The sequence below is a fragment of the Spodoptera frugiperda genome, chromosome 19, assembly GCF_023101765.2.
Source record: "Spodoptera frugiperda isolate SF20-4 chromosome 19, AGI-APGP_CSIRO_Sfru_2.0, whole genome shotgun sequence".
Classification (NCBI taxonomy): domain Eukaryota; kingdom Metazoa; phylum Arthropoda; class Insecta; order Lepidoptera; family Noctuidae; genus Spodoptera; species Spodoptera frugiperda.
In genome coordinates this window covers 1828758-1853623 of record NC_064230.1, presented here as the reverse complement: position 1 = coordinate 1853623, position 24866 = coordinate 1828758, and the positions used below count along the sequence as shown (strand labels likewise).

The window sequence follows — 24866 nt, the reverse complement described above, 5'->3', positions numbered from 1 at the left end:
CGCTAATATTTTTCAAAAATAATGCTTATAAAGTACATTAAATTAATAAATAAAACATTACACACACATGCATAGTATCTGATCGTATTTGACAAAAAGTCAAAATCGATAGACATTGCGATGATATTGACGTCTCATATGAATAGAGTTTTATAAAATAGTTTGTTTGAGTTTGAGTTAAATAAAAATTATCCTTGAACGTATGTTAAGTTGTATTTTAAATTAAATCGTATATGGTTGAATTTCAACCACTAGGCGACCACTAGTATTAAGTTAATAAGTAAAGATGGACATTTTACAATGTATTTCGAGTGAAAGTTGTTGTTTCATACAACAGTTTCATGGTCCATCAGGTTGTTGCACAATCGTTGTGACGTAACTCTATCGTACGCAATGACAGCGGTATCATTATAGGTAGGTAGTTGGTAGGAATGCAGTAGCTATTACCCGGCTGTATTGTGAAGGCAGGCTTTTTCAACGTAACTGGTTACCGAGGCTCCAGCTCGACAAGCAGGAGTAGAAACGGGGTGGTTTTTAGCCAGTAAGAGTCTAACACTCTCTCCCGTCTCACCCAAGGCTTGAGGAGTCATTGGATGATTTTGTCCCCTCAAAAAAAGGCTTTTTTTAGTGTGAGGAAAATCATCCAAGGTTCTCGCGGCTTGGGCGATGCGAGAGGGAGTGTCAGACTCTTACTGACTAAAATCCACCCCGTTCGTACTCCTTCTTTTCAAGCCGGAGTCCCGGTAAGCCCGCTAGGTAGTCCGCAGCTCCGGTGACTACCGTAGTTATCTAATACTACGCTTTCTAACTATAGTAAACAAGGTATAGTAAACAAACATATCTTAGTAGGTAACAATAATAACACTGAGACTGCCTCGTTGGTCGAATGGTCGCAAGTGCGACTGCCGGACAAGGGGTCTCGGGTTCGATTCCTAAGTCGAGCAGAATAATACTGGGTTTTTTTCGGTTTATCGAAAATTTCGCAGTAATAGCACATTCTGAAATTGTGACCAGTAGATATATGGCAATAGACTCTCCTCCTATTACATGGGACTTACAACATAAATGATAAAAAGTGTGTGTACATTGTATAACGGCATTACGTGCCGTGATATGCACTTCTGCTTACCATTGTTACTAAATGAGTATTAAATTAAAAATGCTTATACAGTTTAGCAAAATAAAACATATATACTTTCAGCTTAATCGGCTGAAGATATCTGCTTCAAAATTCAGTTGCAAGATTCCACTACACATTCATTCAGCCTTCCAAGAGTTCCAAGCGTGCATTACCAGTCAGATTCGGATCCCCCAACCATTAATTTACGTGATTCATTCATCGGTATCGAACCTATTCAGTTTGGTATGCGAGCATTTAATTGCTGAGCCAAAGGGGTCGCGGTGATCGCATTTTTGGCGGAGAGCCATTCGTATCAATCATCAGCTCATCAGTGATAACTTGTGTATAACATGTACATATAAATGGTTTAAGTGTGGGAGAGCCATGCTTCGGCACTGCTGGGCTGGCTCGACCGGAGTGATACCACGGCCGAGCTGTACACCGACGTGAAACAACGCTTGCGTTGTGTTTCGTTGTGTGAGTGAGGTTACCGGAGGCCAAATTACCTTCCTTTCCAATCTTCCTAATCCCTGATTCCCCAACAACCCTTAAATTCCTAACCTGGCGCACTTGTAACGCCTCTGGTGTTTCGGGTGTCCATGGGCGGCGGCGATTGCTTACTATCACGTGATCCGTCTGCTTGTTTACCAGCTTACACGCGACGCATCGCACACATCGTACGCATTCCGTATGACGTCATCAGTACGCATCGCATGTAGGCATTGCTGATGATGCGGTTCGTACGATGCGGATCAGTGGACGCAGTTGTATGAGTTTCTATACAAGACAAACTAAAATCCGATGCGTGCGATGCGTACGATGCGGGCCTGTGGACGCTTACCTTAAATAAATGTCGCCAGATTTTTTTCTAAAAAACAAATGTTATCCCACACTAGGATTTTCTCCTGTGTCGTGGGTGCGTTTACAGACATACAAGTTCACATACACAAGACACACAGACCCGAAACAACAATTTGTTGATCACACAAAGTTGCTCCGTGCAAGAATATTACCCGCTTTTAAAACCGTGATGTTAGTTTAACAGTGTAGTTAAGTAATAAGAACAATTTAAGTGCAATTAGCAAAGTGATAAGATTGTTTGAAGATGAAATTATGAAATAGAAACACATGCAGTGTTAATTTAATTATTATGTTATCAGCTTACTCACGTAACTGTTTGACGAGGAACTCGACTAGTTTCAAGCCATGCTAGAGGCTCATAGGCGATTGTCGCGCTGCTACTCTAGACAATCGCCGCGTCGTGTGTCGCGGAATGCTGCTCATGAATATGAGCCTCTAGCATGGCTTGAAACTAGTCGAGTTCCTCGTCGAACAGTTACGTGAGTAAGTCGATAATATAATAATTAAATTAGTATGTCCCACGAAAGTTATAATAAAATAGAGTTAATTTTGTCTCCTTGTCTAGCTATGCATCTGTGAGACTACTGCTCAATCCCTACAGCTCTAAAGGCTCTTATCACACTAAAAATCTATGTTACGAAGATGTAATAGCTAAGCTATGAAACTATGTGACCGTTTCCACTGATACTAAGCCATAGGGGTAGCCAGGTTTTAGTTTCGGGAGGGGTTCAAGAAAGACGAGCCATTAAATGTGTGACCAAAAAAAAAAAAAAATAACGCTCTGTAATGTCTAGGTACGCATTTTCGGGAAGGGGGGTGGTTTGAACTAAGCTATGTAGCTGTGTGAGGAAGATGCGCAACTCAAGTATGCGATGCATCGATAGTAGGGAAGCCATCCATAGCACGCATCTTTCCATATAAAAAACATAGCTTAGCTGAGTTCGTTTCCACTAGTGTTATGCTATGTCTACCAATGAATATGATTGATGGAAGCAAATCGCATTCACAGCAACGCAACATAGCATATCTCTGGAAGAAAAGCCGCCTTAAACCGTAACTCGTAAAACAATTTAGTCTGTTTGATTATACGACGAAAGACAAACAATTTTAATACTTTTACGATTCAAGGCAAATACTATCATAAACGTATACTTATAAGGCAGGAAATCGCTTATCTTTATGTGAAGAGCTCTTAAAATTATCCATTCGTGCCATAGTTGTGCCAATTACAAAGATAATGCTTAATTATCTAAGGTTTTTAAGTGTATATGGAAACTAGCTTTTGTCAGCGGCTTCGTCCGCATCCCTATAGGATAAAAAGCACTACCAATACTAGAGAAGTTATAGTGCTTTTCCACCAGAGATGTGCTATGCTACGTTGCTGTGGATGCGTTTGGCTTCCACCAATCATATTCATTGGTACATATAGCTTAATTAACACAAAGCTATGTGTACCAATGAATATGGACAGATGCGTGCTACGGATGGCTTCCCTACCATCGATACATCGTGTATTCGAACTGTGCATCTTCCTCGCACAGCTACATAACTCAGTATAGATGAAAACGGCATAGTTTCACAGCTTATCTATTACATCAAACTCAAAGTCAAATAATTTATTTCAATTAATCCTAAATTAGGCACTTTTGAAACGTCAAATTGAATTGTCCGTCAGTCTGTCTGTCAGTGAAGCAAGGTGCTCGTTCCAAAGTGTAGCTTCGAATGGAGAAGAACGAGCAAGAAACTCCATCGTTACTCTTTTTAAAAAATGTTTTTTGCAATATCTCTGATACATTATTTGATCATTTACCTATTGTATATATACAATGTGATAGGGTTGAGACTTCTAACCCGTTAAGGCTGAGTTCTACATCTAATTTTATCGACAAAAGTCGGGGGTCGAAGGGGTCGAATCCCCTCCCCCTAAAAGTTATGGCTATTTTAATATTCTTTTTACTTTTTTTGATATCAAAGGTTGTATGCGTCGTAGAAACAAAAAAAAAAACGACAAACGGTAGCTAATAACCTTGGCTAACTAATTCATTACTTTTTTCATATGTTTGATAATGTTTTGGTGAGAAAAAAAAAACATTTGTGAATTATTTTTACCGAAAAAATCACTATTTTTCAATATTTTCAATTAGGGGTTCAACCCCCATATTATTTTTTTGTCGATAAAATTAGATGTAGTACTCAGCCTTAACGGGTTAGAAGTCCCACACCTATCACATTGTATATGTAGGAACAATGTAACGACAATACGGCGTCAAAACTAATGGGACAATAAAACCAATTTGTAAAGACTATAAAATAATAACATCTTTGTAGCATAGCTGCATAACACATATCTCCTGGAAAAGCACCCTAAGTCCCCAGATGTCTTTATATTATGTTCTAAGCAGCATTGACCTTGAGACTACTGCGGTAAAATAAAGCAAAGGTCACTACATAACTTGTTCTGGACACACGCCAAGATACTACAGTCTGGAAAACTGTTCGGCATTGTCTGTCTAACTCCTGTCCTTTTTTTTGATAGGGGAGAAATCATCCTATGCCTTCTCCCGCCTTGGGCGAGGCGAGAGGGAGTGTCAGACTCTTACTGACTAAAAACCACCACGTTACTACTCCTACTTTTCGAGCCGGAGCCCCGGTTAACCCGCTAGGTAGTCCGCAGCTCCGGATCAGGAGACTAGAGTCAGGAAAACTGTTCGGCGTTGTCTGTCTAACTCCTGTCCTTAGGAGAGCACTTTAAGTCGGTTCTGGTGGTCATATACACTTATATTATGACGTGAAGTCAATAATTATTAATTGACTTTAAAAAAGAGTGGGAGAGCCATGCTTCGGCACTGCTGGGCTGGCTCGATGAGCCATGCTTTGGCATGAATGAGCCTGTTCGACCGGCGTGATACTACGAACTCACAGAAAACAAATGTGAAACAACGCTTGCGTTGTGTGAGTGAGGTTACCAGAGGCCCAAATATCACCCATCTCAATCTTCCCAATCCCCTATTCCACAACAACTCTTAAATTCCTTACTACCAAAAGGCCGGCAACGCACTTGTAACGCCTCTAGTGTTTCAGGTGTCCATGGGCGGCGGCGATTACTTAGCATCAGGTGATACATCTGCTCGTTTACCGGCTTATACCATAAAAAGGAGGTTCTCAGGCCTGGTAGATAGGTCTTTATAGATAGGCCAGGTGCTTTTGCTATAGCAAAACACAAAAGCTCACAAAAGGCCTATCTACCCTTATTCTTAATAATGGCGTGATGGTATGTTATAAGCCGATAATTCTTATTATACCAACGTATTTAAATTAATTACATTCGCGTGCGTGTTCTGTAGGCATTAAAATTGGTGACCGCATTTTAAACGTAAACAAAATTGTTTTTTGCCCGTAACGTTATACAAGCAACGCAACGTCACGCCTTTTATCCCCGAAGGGGTAGGCAGAGGTGCACATTACGACACGTAATGCCGCTCTACAATGTACGTACGCCGACGTTTCACCATTTGTGTTACAAAGTCCCATGTAATAGGTGGTGAGCCTATTGTCATATACTGGACACAATTCCTACTACTACTACTGAGAAAGCTTCGAAACAAGCCCAGTAATACTTTGCCCGACCCGGGAATCGAACCCGAGACCCCTTGTCTGACAGTCGCACTTGTGACCACTCGACCAACGAGGCAGTCAGTTATAAGTAGAAGTAACGTTTTACTTCTACCAATAAACTAGTTTCTACCCGCGGCTTCGTCTGCGTATTCCCATGGGATATAACAGTAGCCTATGTGTTATTCGAGATCGACTAACCGGGGCTCCGGTTTTGAAGCTGCGAGACGGGGTACCTTTTAGTTAGTAAGAGTCTGTCACCCCTCTCGGCTCGCCCATGATATGACAGGAGTAGGAACGGGATGGTTTTCTCGCTTCAAAAAGAAAAGAATATGATGGTTTTTAGTCAATAAGAGTCATGTCACTTCCTCCCCAAGACGGGAGAAGTCATTGAATAATTTTCTCGCTTCGAAAAGAAAAGAATATGATGGTTTTGAGTCAAATCACGCCCCTCTCCTATGGAGAGGGAGTGTCCATCTAGCTGTTCCATAGGGAGTGTCGGAAACACGCATTGCCATGATTGTACCCACTCAAAAAAATTAATTGTTTCACATTTCTGAGCGCTTATAACCTATCTACACCTGTTTACTTATAATATCATTGGACAGGGCCGTGTTTTTGTGTCACAGTGCACAATCACATTATGGCATCTCCTCTTTGTACTTACTTCTTGGTCTTGAGTATGTGTGTGTGCGACTGTGAGGTATGTGTGTGTGTGTGTGTGTATGCGACCTTCCCAAGTTCTGGCAACACCCTATTTTGTTTTAATTAAATTGGTTAGCCACAATGTCCAAAGCGGCTTGCTAAGTACAGTTGGCGACAAAAGACAAAAGTTTGGTAGCATTTATTTCCTTTTTTTAATGGTATAAGCCGGCAAACGAGCCTACGGATCAACTGATGGTAAACAGTTGCCGCCGCCGCCGTTTAGAGGTTTGATATTTAAGGGTTTCTGGGGAATTGCTAATATTTTGTTTTATTGTACGCTTATAGCAAAGTTTTGAGAGAGATTGTATTACTGACCTGTCACTATGTCTTACGAGCAATCCCTAATCTTCCCAATCCCCGAATACCCAATAAAGTGTGGGAGGGCCATGCTTTGGCACGAATGGTCTGGCTCGAGTATTACCACGGCCTTACAGAAATCCGACTGCCTACCTCAAGGCGGGAGAAGAGAAAGCTCAAAAAAATTTTGTGTCATGTGCATGTGAAATTGTATGTTTGTGAATGCACCCACGACATTAGAGGAAATCCTAGTGTAGGGCAATGTTTAAAAAAATAAACTGTGTAATGGTCAAAGCCTTTTGTTGAAGGCTGTACCAGCTTTAATCGAGGAGTGGTCAACTAATTTGCTACTGTATTATCAACCTTATGTTCTAGGAAAAGTAATCAGTATTGTTTGTTCACATAGTTTATTATGGAAAATTTTGAAGCCATAAGCTTGCTTTTTATTTAAGTTGATTTTGTTGGTTATGGGTGTTTTTCCACACTTTTCCTGCACTCTCATACTTATACTGATTTATAAGCCGGTAAATGAGCATGATGGTAAGCAATCGCCGCTGCCCATGAGCAATTGGGCACCCGAAACACCAGAGGCGTTACAAGTGCGTTTCCGGAATCGAGGATTGGGAAGGTAGAGAAGGGGCTAATGGGGCCTTCGATAACCTCACTCACACAACGAAACACAACGCAAGCGTTGTTTCACGTCGGTTTTCTGTGAGGCCGTGATATCACTCCGGTCAAGCCGGCCCATTCGTGCCGAAGCATGGCTCTCCCATACTTAAAACTAAATTCGCGGGCGAAACCATATACGCATACTTAGTTAAGTATTTACAAAATTATGTTTTTAATAAAATTCTCACGAAACACAATATGTGTAGCCTTGTGTTTATTTTAAAAACCAAAACATATGTTATAATGGAAACAAAATTGCGTTGTGATTTTAACAGCTGTTTTTGAGACGTCGTTTTAGATTGTAGTCTGATACTGATTATTCTTAATTATGTAGTATTAAATATCACTACATAGATAAAGACAGAAACGCTTCCCGCTGTCTGTTTCTATATGTAAATGCTTAGATCTTTAAAACTACGCTACAGATTTTGATGCGATTCCTTTTTCATAGATAGATGCTGCCACTACATGACAATGATAGACTTTTTAAGGGGGAAACCATCCAATCACTTCTCCCGCCTTTGGTTGAGGCGAGTATGAATGTCAGACTTTTACTGATTAAAAACCTCCCCGTTCCTACTCCTGCTCTTTAAGCTGGAGTCTCGGCAAACCCACTAGGTAGTCCGCAGCTCCGGGTCGGGCATCAGCCCTATTGGGCCCCATCTGTGGTGGTCTGATGGCTCTTCTCAATCACAGCGCAGAACGCTCGGCGCCTTACGCACACAGCTATTTCAGAGGGCTTGGTCAGATAGAATGGATGAACCAATCAGAGCACCGAATGCGCTTTCATTAGATATCTTTTAAATATGAAGCAAACTCGTAGTAAAGGTACTGGTTGGGCGTCGAAGCTACCCTTGCTCGCCGTCCGCAGATTCGCACTTACGGTGGCCGGAGATCGTCACGCGATCTCCCACGCCCGGAGTGTTTCCCATGACGGGACATAAGAAGATTCGCACCCTGACGCGCCTCCTCCTCTTTAACACAATGATAGACTTAGAAAATATATGAAATAAAATCACGTATCTATCTGTTCTGCACTACTTCAAAACGTTGCAAAACTAGGAATTATCTCGAGTACTGATTGTTTGTATCAGTCTGTTGTATTTAATGTTATCAAGGTTTCAGATCTTAAGTGCAAATCACATATCAAGTGTGGGAGAGCCATGCTTCGGCACTGCTGGGCCGGCTCGACCGGAGTGATACCACGGCCTCACAGAAAACCGACGTGAAACAATGCTTGCGTTGTTTCGTGTTTCTTTGTGTGAGTGAGGTTACCGGAGGCCCAATTCCCCCTTTCCCAATCTATTTAATCCCCGATTCCCAAACAACCCTTAAATTCCTAACCCCCAAAAGACCGGCAACGCACTTGTAACGCCTCTGGTGTTTCAATTGTCCGTGGGCGAAGAATAGGCTTAGCATCAGGTGATCCGTCTACTCGTTTACCGGCTTATACCATAAAATAAGGAAATCACATTCTGCGAAATTAATCTTTAGCAATGAACCAAATTACAAAAATGGCATAGATATTTAAAATCTGATTAAAATCTAGAACAGATACCTATCTAACAAAATTAATTAGGAATTGGAAATTAGTGGAATAAAATTGTAAGCAGTTATCGATATAAACCATCTCATAATTGATGACTTAATTAAAACCACATATTTGTTATCATCTTGGCTATCAATATACCTACGAAAAATGACCGAAATAGGCCCAGTAGGTAAGCCAAAAAGTGCATTATTCTCTTTGAGCTAATTTGAACAATCCCCGATTCCCCAACAACCCTCATATTCCTAACCCCCAAAAGCGGGCAACGCACTTGTAACGCCTCTGGTGTTTTAAGTGTCCATAGGCGGCGGCGATTGCTTATCATCAGGTGATACGTCTGCTTGTGTATGTATATATGTAAACTGACACATGCGTGCTGCCATCTGAACAGGTCCGCTCAAACTGCTGTGGTTCTTTCCTCAAAAGACCACTACAGAATCAACTTGCACGGTTCTCTGACATCTTTAATTGATTTTGTCTGGACTTTAAAAGAGACTATGACCTTTGAGTTTGTTTCGGCATTTCTTCTCAGAGTAGTCCGATAGGAAATGCCGGCCTCATCTAGTGATTTTAGAGATTGACGTGTAAAAGAGTTACATTGTAACCTATTTGCAAAATAAATATCATTTATCAGTGATCTCCATACTGTATATATTCTACTACACGGCAACAGAGTATCTGATACATCACTTGCGAGCTGCGAGCTGCGTGCTCTATTACGGCCCAATAAAAGCCAGACAACGGGGCTAATCAATAATTCTCTAGAATATGAGTCATACTTTACGTAGGCGGCAGTATAAAATACTGCTTATAGCTTCTGCTCGCGACTTCAGCTTAAAATGCGTATTAAAAAGTTGGTACCAAATACTTGGTGTCGCATGGTATATTCCCTTTAAATCTTACAAACGTGTCACAACGCTTCAGGGATCACTCGCTAATTACGAAACATTTCTTCTGTAAATCTGATCACTTAGTGTCTGTATCTACCTAATTTTGATGTTCGGTTTCTGGACTTTTATGTATTGAAAAAAATCATAACTTCGTTCCATGAAAACATGAGTTTATAAAGACCCTTCCCGTATCGTTTGTTATGTTATCTAGAAACCGTGTACTTGATATGTATATCCCCATTTTGTTACACGTTGTATATTCTGCTACACGGCAACAGAGTATCTGATACATCACTTGCTAGCTGCGTGCTCTATTACGGCCCAATAAAAGCCAGACAACGGGTCCAATCAATAATTCTCTAGAATATGACTCATACTTTACGTAGGCGGCAGTATAAAATACTGCTTATAGCTTCTGCTCGCGACTTCGTACGCGCTTTTTTATACACAGAACTGTCTATTGGACGTATTCCACTATTCCTCTCGGGAGGTGATAATACAACTAATTTCTTACAAAATTAGCCCTGAGGTCCCTGGTCCGAAAGTGGCTAATTTCTGAGATATTCAACATTTTCGGGTTTTTTAAAAAATATCCTGAATTGACTACAAAAAAATACTAGTTGAATACCTTGGTTTCCACGCGTCGAATTGAAAGTCAGCCTGTCTAAGCTGGTAAACGAGCAGACGGATCACCCGATGGTAAACGATCGCCGCCGCCCATCGGCACTTGAAACACTAAAGGCGTTACAAGTACGTTGCCGGCCTTTTGGGGGTTAGGAATTCAAGGGTTGTTGGGGAATCGGGGCTTGGGAAGGGGAATAATTGGGCCTCCGGTAACCTCACTCACACAACGTAGACGTTGTTTCACGTCGGTTTTCTGTGAGGCCGTGGTATCACTCCGGTTGAGCCGGCCGATTTGTACCGAAGGATGGCTCTCCCACACTTAATATAATATTATGTCTGTAATCGCACGACACAGGAGACAATCCTAGTGTGGGGCAAAGTAACAATAAAAAAAAAATGTCGCACAGCTACGCGCAGTAGATACAGCTATGTCTATCAATCACTCAGTCAACAGTAACGGGAGATTTTTGTTATTATGTTTAAAAAAATATTGATTGGTTTAGCGGTACTTTTATAAGACTTATAAAACAAATCATAAAAAAACATTTCTAAACATGTTTTTTCTCCTTCTTTACAGTAACAACGATGGAACACAATGATCTGAACGAAATATGAGACAACGCCATCTAGCGGCCGATGGGCGGACTACGTACGATGCAACTAGCTCCATCTGTTGATCGATAAACGAGATGCCACGCTTAAAATATGCGTCGGTTGCCAGAGTTGTTGTTATACTCGGGCTCTTTTGTCTATGGCTACAGATTATGCTTTCCGCGTCCACTGGCGGGATGTACAGGGATGGAGGTAAGATACAGTTTTAAATCTATTAATATTTTGTTTTTTCGAAATATTCTGTAGGGCTACTCCGGTTCTCGAATGCGAAGTTTCGTTTAATCATCGGCCGTAGGTTTTATTGATTTACTAATAGAATTACTTGAAATAACGTTTTATTTTTAATTTCAAATCAAAACCTATTTATTTATATTTTATTTTATTCGTTAATTGTACTTCAAGAAAGTTCGCAATAAGTAAAATTAGTTATACATATTACGAAATTTGCTAAGTTTCGGACGAAACTTCGTTTTTCGTTGAATTAGAGTAAACCACCAACGAGGCCGGTTGAACTTGGGTCAACCGGTTTCGTTGGGCAAGTGTGACTGCCGGATAAGTGGTCTTGGGTTCGATTCCCGGATCGGGCTTGGCTTATTTTCGCGAAAATTTCTCAGTAGTAAGTAGCACGGAGTCTGGAGTCTGGAATTGTGCCCAGTATATGGCAATATAGGCCCCTATTACATGGGACTTATAACACAAATGGTGAAAAGTGTGTGTACATTGTATAGCGGCATTACGTGCCGTTATGTGCACCTCTGCCTACACCTTCGGGGATAAAAGGCGTGACGTTGCATTTACTTACAGGTGAAGATAATAGCATTCAAATGCAGTGGGCGTTGTTCAAAATTAAACCGAATCGTTCAGGTTTTTAAGTTTTTTTTTTCTCTTTTTTTTGTATGTATGTATTTGTTTCTGGGGGTAATGGGGTAGATATGCAAGGGTGGTTGACGTTTGTGATAGTTAAGCAATAGGGATGATGACGGGGTATGAAAATTAAAAATCTATTTAGTCCGTCAGTTAGGTTAGGTTATTAGACACGTAATTTTTTTATTTTGTCATATAAGATAACAATTCTTACATAAAACGAATCAAAGTTTAGGAGTGGGAGCAAAAACGTCATTTCTACGCATAAAATGTACCTAAAAGTGACGTCACGTGATATTTCAAATCAATATATCTTCGAAAGTATTTATTTCCGTAACAAAATAAAAAATACGTGTCTAATATTTTTTCATTAATTTAAAATAATCTACAAGACGGACATTAAAATAAAACTTAGTCATCTACCCTATTGCTTTAAAGGGGAGATCGTCATGTATTTATTTACAAATATATTTGGGGATCAGTAGTTTCGTGGGATCAGACATGTTATTGATTTGTTTTTTTTTTTAGTTGTGGGATGTAATTCTTTCGTTTTGTTCTAAGTATCTACATAGGTAAAATTTTTTGAAATAGTATTTACCTGTACTCTTATTTAATACTTCTAGTTATGTGTTTAATTTGTTATTAACTAAAGTAGATAAAATGTAGTTTAAGAACGATGATTAAAGGTAAGCGTCCACGGGCCCGCATCGTACGCATCGCACGCTTCGTACGACGTCATCAGTACGCATCGCATGTAGGCATTGCTGATGATGCGGATCAGTGGACGCAGTTGTATGAGTTTCTATACAAGACAAACTAAAATCCGTTGCGTGCGATGCGTACGATGCGGGCCTGTGGACGCTTACCTTAACAATAGAAAATAATGTCGATAGTTGTAGTTCCGATAATTGTAATATTAGCAAAAGGAGAATGCAAATCCTGGTCCCACCTTCCAATAGCTATGTGTGTTACATCATTGGATAGGTAATTTTGAGCTGAATAAAAGTTACTATGGCGCCAAGTTCCAAATCTTAGTCCGTTCAGAGTTATCCTTCTAGCTTTCACCAATGAATATGATTGGTGGAAGCCAAACGCATCAACAGCAACGTAGCATAGCACATCTCTGATAGAAAAGCAGCCTTAAACCGTTTAACATAAAACACATTTTTGTGTATTACTTTTAAGTCGTATTTTTTAATAATTTTCAGATGTTACCGTAACAAATCATAGTTTGGATTCTAAACCGCTCTCCTTACCATTGAAAGGTTTTTTGATTTGCTATTTGTTTATTTTTGTGTGTGTCTTTATTATTTTATGTATAAAAACACGCTTTTGTCAGTTTCATGTTCATTTAGGGTGACTGGTAATTAGTGAACGATATTTAAACACGTGATTGTACTCATGATTACAAACAACTTTCCCGAAGAAACTTTTTTGTATACTCATTAGTTTTATTTTTATCACAATAACAAAATTTCGCGCACGCATTCTTTCTCATGATCAGCTGTTAGCAGCGAGGCGCCCGCGTTATCGGAAGACTAGTAGGTATTTTGGAACTTTACGCGCGCGTGCTATATCAATTATTTTTATACTTTATTAATACAATTGCTATCAATTGTTTTCATTGACGAAGCGACGCATCGTGCGTATTTGTGAACCACTTTATGCAGAGTAGAGTCAATGTTTATTAAACTTCTTTATGTTCTCAAATTGAATTAACTGGTAAATTTCTTCACTATTGTAATCTTCAAACACAACACTACCTCCCATTAAAGCCGTGGCAGATACTTTTAGAACACCTTTATAATTATGTAAAATTGATTTTGTTTCTTATTTCCTTTTTTTTTGTTATTTTTTTTCATATCTTCATCGCTATACCTATGTGTTTGTTGAAAATGTATTATAATTGCTAAATGTTTGTACATAAGTCTCTCAGTTGAATACATACATATATCTTAATTATTATTAGGTATGTCAGTACATTATTGAAAACTGTTCCTTATCGCATAGTCAACAATGTCGCCCGATGTCTCTCGAGACACATGTCGCTCGACAAATGTTCCTATATAGTGGAGACAAGGTGTTTTTTAATATATTTTTTTTAATTTTATTTTAAATAAAAATGTTTGTCCCACACTAGGATTTTTTCCTGTGTCGTGTGTGCGTTTACAAACATAGTTCACATACACATGACACCCAGACCCGAAACAACAATCTGTGGACCACACAAAGAGTTGTTCCGTGCGGAAATCGAACCCGCGACACGTTGCACGGCAGCCAGTTGCCTAGCCACCGCGCTAACTGTGCAGTCCATTGCATTAGCTGTACACATTCATACACATACGTTCATTCGTTCTAAATTAAATTTAAATCAAGTCACCATGTAATATGTTTCACAAGTTAGTTATAAATTCTCGACAAAATATACACATCATTAATAAGATGAATTACTCGAAAAATTGGCTTTTGGCCCAGTTCTTGTTTATATCAAAATATCTGACATACTTCTCATGGAATTCCAGTGACAAAATATATTGTATTGTCATACAAATTACAAAAGAACTTGTTATCAACGCCATCTATCGACGGAGTTAGTGAACTTCTTCATTAAATTAAGTACTTGTTATTAACGCCATCTATTGGGCAAAACGTAAGAGGAGTTGGTATATCATGTCACCTGGGTTTGGAGGTTTTATCTGTTGTTTTTTTTTTATATGTGTCGTTTTGTACATCATTGGTTTTGTAAAATAACAGGGTATTCGATGTTGGACTTTATTGTTTAAGGTATAAGGTGCAAATTTGGTGTTTTTTGTGTATTCGGGCCGTTCTGTGTTGTCTACACCATGTTATTTCTATGCTATTTTGTATAGGCTATGGTAAACTTTCACGATGTGACTGTATGCAATTTTCAACCTTACGCTCTATGCAATATGGTGTACTATTGTAATCAATGTATGTATATGTAAGTGCTAGAAAATAAAACGCTAGTACACGCAATGTAATTTGAACTCTATTTATAAATGTAATATGGTTGATTTCAGAGGAGCTGATGAATGCTAATGACACATCTGAGCAAGTATTAGCATTGGTGCCGCCTGAGCTTCATAAGTATTTGACAGTACATCCAAGAAATAATTCAGGTTAGTATAAATTCACTACTTATTCATTTTTACATATAAGTTGAAACAGTTTAAAAGAAATTAGACCTTATTCTTGAGGAGATAAGAGTTAATTTTGTGCGTTGGTCCCAGAGTCATGCCCTGAGGTACTCCTTAAAAAACTTCTTTATTCATTGATTGGTTTTAAGTATGATTAGGCTTAAAATTGGCATAAGATTTTTAATGATCACATCTGAACCGCTGCCTATCAATTCATAATTTGCCTTTTTTTAACATTAAGCCTCAAAAACTTACAAACATCCCCTCGAAATCCTCATCTTCCGTCCGTTTCTTTTTTGCGGGGGGGGGGGAATCATCCAATGACTTTTCCCGCCTTGAGCGACGCGAGAGGGAATGTTAGACCCTTCCTGACTAAAAACCATCCCGTTCCTACTCCTGCTTTTTTGAGCCGGAGCCCCGGTAAACCCGCTAGGTAATCCGCAGCTCCGGATAGGCGTCTGCCCTACTGGACCCCACCTGTGGATCTTAGGCACTTACTCACTTTTTTTGACCCCAAGGTGGGAAATACTCATGGAGCCCTCTCGCCTGGGGGGGACGAAAGGAACTGTCAGACTCTTACTGAGTAAAACCCATCCCGGAGTCCCGTCTCACTCGTGGGTACGAGGGTGCGGGAAACTTAGGCACTTACTTTCTCCATAATCTAATTCTCTTCTCAAATATTTCAGGAAACACAACAGACCGCATCGCAGTGAAGAATATAACAGAAATAAAGCAAGCCATCAAGAGATACAATGACGCGCAGACAATATACAATGAGGACATATTTGGAGCAGTCCAGAACGACACTGTTATTATTGCTATACAAGTAAGTGACGTCAATTAAAAATATTTTTTAAAAGAAATAAAAGGTCTCGATTCGGTCGCTTCTATCATCAGGATGCTTTTCCAATTTTCTAGGAGAGATGTGATATGCTAGATTGCTGTAGATGCATTTGGCTTCCACCAATCATAATCATTGGTACACATAGATTAGCACTGGTGGAAACGGACTCAGCTAAGCTATGTTTTTTATATGGCTATATAGTACATCTCTGGTGCAGAGAACCCCTACCGGCAATCGATGGGCCCCATGGCCTAACGTATGGGGTTTCGGATGTCCATGGACAGCGGCAATTGCTTACCATCAGTTGATCCGTCTCCGATCTCGTTTACCGGCTTAAACTACATATAAAAAAAACAATGAATTCTATTTTGAGTTATATTTTAATTGCTGAAAAATTCAGATGCTAGATAACCCATATTTTGATTATCTTACATTTTCATAATGACAAACATACATACATTAAAAGATTAATTAATGTAGATGAACCAAAATAGACATGCCAAAATCGTGATATTTGGTGATCCAATGCTAAAACGAATGAAATTTAAGACGTAACGTATTTGTATATTTAGTATTTCGGGCTACTAGAGGCGTAATTGCAGTTAAAGATCTATAAAACACGAAGTCGCCAGGAGACGTGGCCAGTGACGTCACCAATCAATTAGTATATTTGGCAACTGTTTTCCTGCTTTTCTCTTGATTTTTTCCTGAATTTTCTTCTCACGGAGCCCGAGACCTTTCCAACGAATGCAAAACCGTGGAAATCGGTTCGTGTGTTCTGGAGTTATAGCGTCAGCAAGGAAAATCGGACTTATTTATATTATAGATTAGCAAACTCGGCGAACTCCGTTTCGCCTTTTATCCTGAATTTTCTTTGCTATAAACCTCACGAGACCTTTTTAACGAATGCAAAACTATGCAAATCAGTTCGTGCATTCTGGAGTTATAGCGTCAGGAAGGAAAACCCGACTTATGTTTATATTATAGACTAGCAAACTCGGCGAACTCCGTTTCGCCACCAATGATTTTCCCTGTTTTCCTGCTTTTCTCTTGATTTTTCCTGAATTTTCTTTGCTATAAACCTCACGGAGCCCAAGACCATTCCAACGAATACAAAACCGTGGAAATCGGTTCGTGCGTTCTGGAGTTATAGCGTCAGGAAGGAAAACCCGACTTATTAAATTAAAAGATTGTAAAAAAAATATATTAAACTAAAAATTTCTTCTTCGGCATCAGCCGTCTGGCTAAAATCAGATCCTTTCCACTGAGACCTTCAAGATTAATCTTCTTTGGCATCAGACGAGATTCTTTCTTCTTGTGCTTCTTTAGTTTCTTCTTGTCTACTTTCGTCTTTTCTTCTTCCGTCTTCTGATCCTTTCTTGACGGGGATCCTGGGCGGTGCTCCATCCAGATCATTTGTGCCTCTTCTGGAATGTTCACTTGAATACGGAATTTTCTAGGCATCTGTAATTCCAAGATAGAGTGGATTAATTATTATGTTATCGGCTTTCTCAAGTAGAGGCTCATATTCATCGTAGCAGCGCGACAATCGCCGCGTCGTGTGTCGCGGAATGTTGCTCAGGAATATGAGCCTCTAGCATGGCTTGTGCATGGAAAGTGCGTGTACATTGTATAGCGGCCTATGGAGTTTCTTGCTCGTTCTTCTCCATAGGAATCTACACTTTGGAACGAGCAAATAGACCAACTAAAAGACTGACCGACAGACAGATGTTATTAATATTATTATATTTACTTTGACGTTCAAAAGTGACTTCCTAGTCCAGTAGCAGCGCGACAATCGCCGCGTCGTGTGTCGCGGAATGCTGCTCATGAATATGAGCCTCTAGCATGGCTTGAAACTAGTCGAGTTCCTCGTCAAAACAGTACGTGAGTAAGCCGATAACATAATAATTAATCTATTTGAAATATATAATTTTGACTTTGACTTTGGCATTACGTGCCGTTATGTGCACCTCTGCCTACCCCTTCTTTTCGTACCTGGTATTCATAGCAGAAGTCTTGGGGCGGTGCATAGATCGGGATGCCATACAGCGGTTCCCTCTCAAATTTCCGTATCCTCGCCAGCAATGTTTTCGGGAAATCTGGTTTCTGATACCTGAGGAAATAATTATTTATTTAGTAAAAACACATGCATTATTTTACAGCTTAAACCAATACATTATAGAGTTGATATATTGACAAAAAAGTGTGGGAGAGCCATGTTTCGGCACGAATGGGCCGGCTCGACCGGAGTGATACCACGGCCTCACTGAAAACCGACGTGAAACAACGCTTGCGTTGTGTTTCGTTGTGTGAGTGAGGTTACCGGAAGCCCAATTCCCGTTACCCAATCTTCCCTATCCCCGATTCCCTAACAACAACCCTTAAATTCCTAACCCCCAAAAAGCCGGCAACGAACTTGTAACACCTTTGGTGTTTCAAATGTCCATGGGCGGCGATTGCTTACCATCAGGTGATTCGTCTGCTCGTTTACCGACCCTTTAATTCCTGATCCCTAAAAGGCAACACTCTTGTAACGCCTCTGGTGTTTTAAGTGTGATGCGTCTGCTCGTTTACGTGTTTCATAAAAAAAGGTTCCTTAAAATTTGATCGGAGATGTTGATGAAAACTATAGTATGTTAAATGATTACCAAACTAAATCCCAGTGATCCCTATAAACTGGTTTCGGCATTAAAATCTTCATCCAACGAAGTATGTCGCTCCTGCAAGAAAAAATACATTTTGTTTTAAAAGAAACAAAACTAATATACATCAGGAGTAGAATCATTGGTTCAGGCCATGGTGCGGGAGCGAGGGGATTGGGCCGCCGTATCAGTCATGCTAGCAAACGAGGAGGCGGGGCGCGTGAGAGAACGAACCTCCTCACGCCCAGCCGTAGCAAATGCCTGAACCGGAGCTGCCGACTACCTAGCGGGCTTACCGGGGCTCCGGATCGAATATCAGGAATAGAAACGGCATGGTTTTTAGTCAGTTAGTCTGACACTCTTTCTCGCCTCGCCCAAGACGGGAGAAGTCTTTGGATGATTTTCCCCCCTCATAAAAGGAGGAGTGGAATTATTTGCCAGAGGATGTTTCCTAAAGGGAAATGACCTTGTTGACTTCAAGGCCCGAGATTTCCACAAGACGTCCACTGCTGAACACAGGCCTCCCTCAAATTGCCTGTTGTAGTATCTGCTTACCTGGTATAATTCTGTCGCACCCCCCAAACTGGTCCTGTCAGGGATTTGAACCAGGTACAATGGGTGCCTGGCTTCCTTATAGGTAGGCCGATACTCCGCTTGAACAGGACATAGTCGGTTGCAAAGAGTTTCCTTATAGCTGCTGTTATTACCTGAAAAAGGAGATTTTTAGTCAGATAAAGTGCTGAACGATGGCTCTTAGTAGATACGAGTTTGCTTTAGGTTTAAAATAATCGTAAGGCATGGCTCTTCTACACTCAATACAGTTTATTAAAAAATTGATTTATTCTTTTAATTTCACCGCACCTCCTTTGGTGTGCGCTGGGCGCTGGGCCCTATGGTGTTGCGGTTGTGCATAGATAGCGTTAATTACCATCAGGTGATCTGTTAGTAGTGAGTGCCTTGTTAGTTTGTTTTACGTTTAAATTAATCGAAATGTAAAACAAACTCGTGCTAAGCCTCAAAGTTCGGGTAAAGGGCTCTTTGATAAACTTGAGCCTTTTAAATAGCGATCTCGAGACAGCTAAAAGATTATTGCAAAAACCTCTTATATAGGGTGACTGGTAATTAATTAAAGATATTTAAACATCCGATTGTACTCATTAGTTTTATTTTTATCACAATAACAAAACTACAACTAAATTTCACGCGTGCGTGCTTTTGTATGATCAGCTGTTGGTATTTGGAACTGTGATACTGTGTATTATTGCAATAAAAACAAAACTAATGAGTATACAAAAAATGTTTCTTCGGGAAAGTTGTTTGTAATCATGAGTACAATCACGTGTTTAAATATCGTTCACTAATTACCAGTCACCGTATATAGAGGAGGTTCATAGTCCAGCAGTGGACTGTCACATGTATGAAGAACTATTCCTTACTTTGATATCTTCAAAGTCACGGATATTTATCTTCGGCAGCTGCGATGGGTCCTCGAAACGGAGCAGGCGTCTTCCATTAATCAGATTATCTAGTATACATTCCTGTAATTTAATATTTTAAGATCAACAGCCTATTAAGTGGCCACTGCTGAACAAAGGCCTCTCCTCACACGGAGAAGGTTTGAGCATTAATCACCACGCTTGCTCAATGCGGGTTGGCGATTTTAAACTCATAATTAGAAACTATAAGCCCAGGTTTCCTCATGATATTGTCCTTCACCATTTATTCAGTGGTGTCTAAATAATCTTAGATACATATAAGTCGGAAAAATCTCATTGTTACTTGTCATAGGTAGGTCTCGAACCCTCACTCTCATGTAAAAGAAGCGGACGTCTTAAATCTCTGGGCCACCACGATGTTATGTCATATTTTCAGGCAGATTTAACTTCAAAAAGCTATTATTAACTCGAATAATTTTACAAATTTTCTTCCTTAAAGGAGATTGTCCAAAGCTGGCTATTTTTAAACAGGTTGCTCAAAAAAAATGTAATTTACCAATAATTTTATTTATATTTTAGTAAATGTCTGATGCTAATAACTTTGTAGGAATTAGCACTATAAAAAAATCGATATTTATTGGTATTTGTTATGATAAGACCAAGTCTTTGTAGTAGTTGGCTTCGAATATATGTTTGTTTTGTGTTTGTCCTAAAATACCAGTATTAAAAACCAATAGAATTTATGCCTTATCACCATAAAACTAAAGTTTAAAATACCCTGTATTGTGGAAAGCCAATGTCTTCCATCCACTGGGCGACCGTTATTTCCGTCCATTGGAAGGGGTCTGGATAGTCCAGCTTATCCACTATAGCAGCGGTCAGCTCGTATAGAGTAGGGGGGGACACTAAACACTTGTTCAGTTTACTGTAAAATAACATAAACTGATATGGTCACTAGCACTATCATTAGAACTTAAAACGGAATATTTAACAGTGCCGGCGGCGGAAACTCGAAAGAAGAAAGAAAAACAGTTTATTTGCACCATATAAAAAAAAAAACAATAAACATAAAAATTAATATGATAAAAAACATAAAAGTCATGGTGCAAAAAGGCCAGTACTTAGCTTAAATGCCGCGACCCGAGCGCAATAACTCGAGCTGATTTTCAGCACTGGCCCGATGTTATAATAGAAAAAATAAATACTAATAACCAATAATCACCTCATGTTCATCGACAATCCCCAAGATCAAATAGAAAAATAGTAAATTATACCATAGACTAGGGACTGTCGATGACACGAAGCGACCACTGACATTACACAAAGTCGAAAAAACTAATAAACATGGTAAATATCCCGTTTTTAGTTCTAATGATAATAAAATAAATGTTTTTATAATGGGACAAGCCAGCCACAACCTCCCGTACCGCTGCAACTCCTGTGCACCAGGATCTACAGTAGATACAACCATGCAAACACCGGAACACTGACTTTTTTATATGGAAAGATGCGTGATATGAATGGCGCATCATCCTCGCACAGTTACTTTGCGGCGGCACATCTTCATAGCATACATAGCTTAGAATCAGTGGTAACACAGCTTAGCTATTAAAAACTTCGTACCACACCTACATAGCACATCTCTGGTAGAAAAGCACCCTTGGTTTAACAGTGAACGTCTTCTATGGAATGATGGTGGACTTACATCGGTTTCGGCTTGATACCAGCCGTCATCACCATGACCCTGGGCGGCTCTACTACTATGGAAGGTGCCCGGCGAGGTATCTTAATCTTCTTGGGACGCCTTTTTGGGGCTTCCTCTACATGTTTTATGCGTATCTGTAAACAAGTATGGTATAAGGGGGAAAACGAGCAGATTGGATCATCTGATGGTAAGCAATCACCGTCGCACATTGACACCCGAAGCGGTATAAGTGCGTTGCCGGCCTTATAGGGGTTACGAATTTAAGGGTTATTGGGGAATTGTGGAATGAGCTGTCTTCAGCAGTAGTTCCGAACCGACACGACCTTCAAACCTTCGAGAAACGAGCCAAAGAGCATACTCCTTTTTAAAAGACCGGCAATGCACCTGTGATGCTCTGGTGTTCATGGGCGACGGTGATCGCTAACCATCAAGTGATAGGTCTGATCGTTTGCGTTGGGTAATAAAACATTGAGATAATTGGTAATTGGGCCTCCGGTAACCTCACTCACACAACGCAAGCGTTGTGTCACGTCGGTTGTCTGTTACGCCGTGGCATCACTCCGGTCGAGCCGGCCCATTCATGCCGAAACATGGCTCTCTCACACGTTAAATATGTCATCATTATATCAGCCATAAGACTGAACATAGGCCTCCCCCAATGACTTCCAGATAGGCCGGTTGGAAGCGACCTTAATCAGGTCATCTGTCCACCTTGTGGATGGACGTAAAATGTATAAATAATAATTAGATTTAGATTTCAGCCATGATCGTCCCACTGCAGGGCAAAGGCCTCCCTACCTTCCTTCCACTCCTCTCTGTTTAAAGCTTTCTGCGGCCAATCCTTGTCATAGCTGTTGAGTTCGTCCCGCCATCTCCTTTTGGGCCTGCCGCCACGAATCTTAAATAATAATGTATTATTAAAATGTATCATACAGAATCTTCGTCGCTTTCTTCATCCACGAACATGGTGATTTAATTTTGAGAAGGAACCAAATTATAATAATTAATAACAAATAAAATAAAACGTTGTCACGCCTCGACTGATCGATCAAAGAGTTATAATAAAGCCTCGTCCACACTTGCAACATTTGTCGAGCGACATGTGTTCCTGATGACATCGGGCGATGTCGCCCTACATCGCCCGATGTCTCGTCTAAGTCAAAGTCGAAATTATTTAATTCGAATAGACTGAGAAGGCACATTTGAGGGACGCGTTTACAAGCCAGCGCATCGCACGCAACGGATTTTAGTTTGTCTTGTATAGAAACTCATACAACTGCGTCCACAGGCCCGCATCGTACGCATCGCACGCAACGGATTTTAGTTTGTCTTGTATAGAAACTCATACAACTGCGTCCACTGATCCGCATCGTACGGAACGGACCGCTTTATCGGCAATGCGTACTGATGACGTCATACAGAATGCTTACGATGCGTGCGATGCGGTTTGACTGCACGGAGGAGGCTGGGCAACTCGCTGCCGCGCCAACGTGTAGCGAGTTCGATTCCCGCAAGCAAATTTTTGTGTGATCCACAAATTGTTGTTTCGGGTCTGGGTGTCACGTGTATGTGAAATTGTATGTTTGCAAATCGACACCAGCAATTTATACTACGCTAACTCAAAAAGCGTACTTTACAGTAGAGGCGTTTAAAGGGAAAAACGTGATAACTTTTACATTAATTAAGATACTTTTTTGAAATTTGGTATGCTTAATATTTAATTTATTCATTGTAATATCTCATATTTATATTTCCTTAATTATTTCTATTTTTTGATTTAGCGCAAGTTAGCCGTATATAAACGTAATTCATCAAAAAATTGTTACATCTTATACACGTCTAACTTATGTTAGCGTAGTGTAGTACGGGAGTTCGTAGTGCATGATCAATCATCTGATGCTTATTTCAATATTTTTATAAAGAACATGTACTTACTTATAAAAAGAATAGTCAACGTACCATTAATAAACTAATTAATACGTTAACACATAAGTATTTACTATGTAAAAGTCGCTAAGTCGTTCATTTTACAAACGAACAAGTATACACACGAACGCACAAAACTACGCTAACTATGAGTTAGTGCAGTATTGCACGGACTTTGACCAAAGTGATCCTCGCGCACACTCCGCTAATAATAGTTGGCGTAATATAAATCGAGTGATTTCAAAAAGTACCTTTACTTAGCGTTTTATAAGATTTGTAACTTTCTTATTTTTGCATATTTCTTCTCAATTTTTTTATGACGTATGTAAACACACATTTTAAGCAATTTGGCATAAAAAAGTTTTTTCCAAATTTCGAGTTAGCGTAGTATAAATTGCTGGTGTCGAAATGCACCCACGACACAGGAGAAAATCCTAATGTGAGGCAAGGCTTTAAAAAAAAAAACAAATAAATATTATATATAATCCGTGCACACTCAATAACTAATCTTCGCCGACTGTGCGACAAGGAACAGTTTCAACAATGTCGCAGCGACGTTGCCCGACATTGCCCGATGTCGCCGGCGACACATGTTGCTCAACAAATGTTCCTAGTGTAAACGAGGCTTAAGTGTGATCATTTTATAATACACTGACAGTAGGTAGATACATAACTGTCATTTCATTTTGACGTTTTACTTTTTTTGAACCTCTGGTGAACCATTTCATATTGACTTTCAGTTTTACTTTTTTTAAACGTCTGTGTCGTGGTAAAATAGTTTTGGCATTTAAATTGAAACCTTCTTTTTCATAAGTTTTTATATTGTTCAATAGGGAAGATGCAAAAATAATATTTATGAAAATTTTGTTATTAAAATGCTAAAAAAGAATAAAAGAAGGGTCACAGCAAGGTTTTCATTTTATTTATTGTTGATTTTTATCATAAATTATGAATAAAAAGTTACATGTAAAGAAACGTATTTCAAAACACCAATCAGTGTTTAGTGACGTCTCTCCTGCTATGTCAACTATTGACAACTTTGAGTTGTGAACATTTTAAGCGAAAATTATTTTGCATTTATCGGCTAAAAATGGAAGCTGGGTTTATCAAAGCAGATTCTAGGAATCTACCAAAAGTTAGCGTAGACATGGTTGTAACTTTTTTAATGAAAGTGCGGAGTTTTCGAGTGTAGAAATAATATGGCGATAACGCAATCGGCTATGTTCAAATCAAAAGAGATGGAGAATTATGTATAGTAAAAAGTCGAGTTACGCCGGAGCATAAAATACGTAAAGAAGATTATCGTGTTACAGCCATTATAAATGAAACGCAAAGCTTGGTTCAGTCCT

The 24866-nt window shown here is 39.7% G+C and overlaps 3 protein-coding genes across 10 annotated transcripts in view; 2 read left to right on the top strand and 1 right to left on the bottom strand.

The window, feature by feature from the left end:
- The window catches only part of LOC118281012 (adenosine 5'-monophosphoramidase HINT3), a 125322-nt gene that overhangs the window by 46551 nt on the left and 53905 nt on the right, over positions 1-24866 (top strand). Inside the window, exon 4 of one of the 3 annotated variants that reach the window (XR_007706273.1) lies at positions 22880-22966. The exons of the other annotated variants lie outside the window; for them this stretch is intronic. The gene's annotated coding sequence lies outside the window, so the exon portion shown is untranslated. Of the gene's footprint in view, positions 1-22879; positions 22967-24866 lie in introns of those variants that run through there. 3 annotated transcript variants of the gene reach the window in all.
- The window catches only part of LOC118281157 (alpha-1,6-mannosyl-glycoprotein 2-beta-N-acetylglucosaminyltransferase), a 70216-nt gene that overhangs the window by 28113 nt on the left and 17237 nt on the right, over positions 1-24866 (top strand). For 2 of the 6 annotated variants that reach the window (XM_050700553.1, XM_050700549.1), the window contains exons 2-6: positions 10905-11131; positions 11744-11803; positions 13012-13068; positions 14845-14943; positions 15648-15787. In XM_050700553.1, coding sequence (XP_050556510.1) covers positions 11017-11131; positions 11744-11803; positions 13012-13068; positions 14845-14943; positions 15648-15787 — 471 coding nt within the window. In that variant the 5' untranslated portion in view covers positions 10905-11016. The remainder of the gene's footprint in view (positions 1-10904; positions 11132-11743; positions 11804-13011; positions 13069-14844; positions 14944-15647; positions 15788-24866) is intronic. The other 4 variants (XM_035601648.2, XM_050700552.1, XM_050700551.1 and 1 more) reach the window with 3 other exon arrangements.
- LOC118281158 (uncharacterized) lies at positions 16743-22682 on the bottom strand. Its single transcript, XM_050700576.1, has 8 exons — positions 22525-22682; positions 21592-21725; positions 20664-20811; positions 19887-19988; positions 19006-19157; positions 18457-18528; positions 17804-17921; positions 16743-17269 (listed from the first exon to the last, which is right to left on the bottom strand). Exons 1-8 carry the CDS (start codon positions 22555-22557, stop codon positions 17012-17014), a joined length of 1017 nt encoding a protein of 338 aa, XP_050556533.1. The 5' UTR covers positions 22558-22682; the 3' UTR covers positions 16743-17011.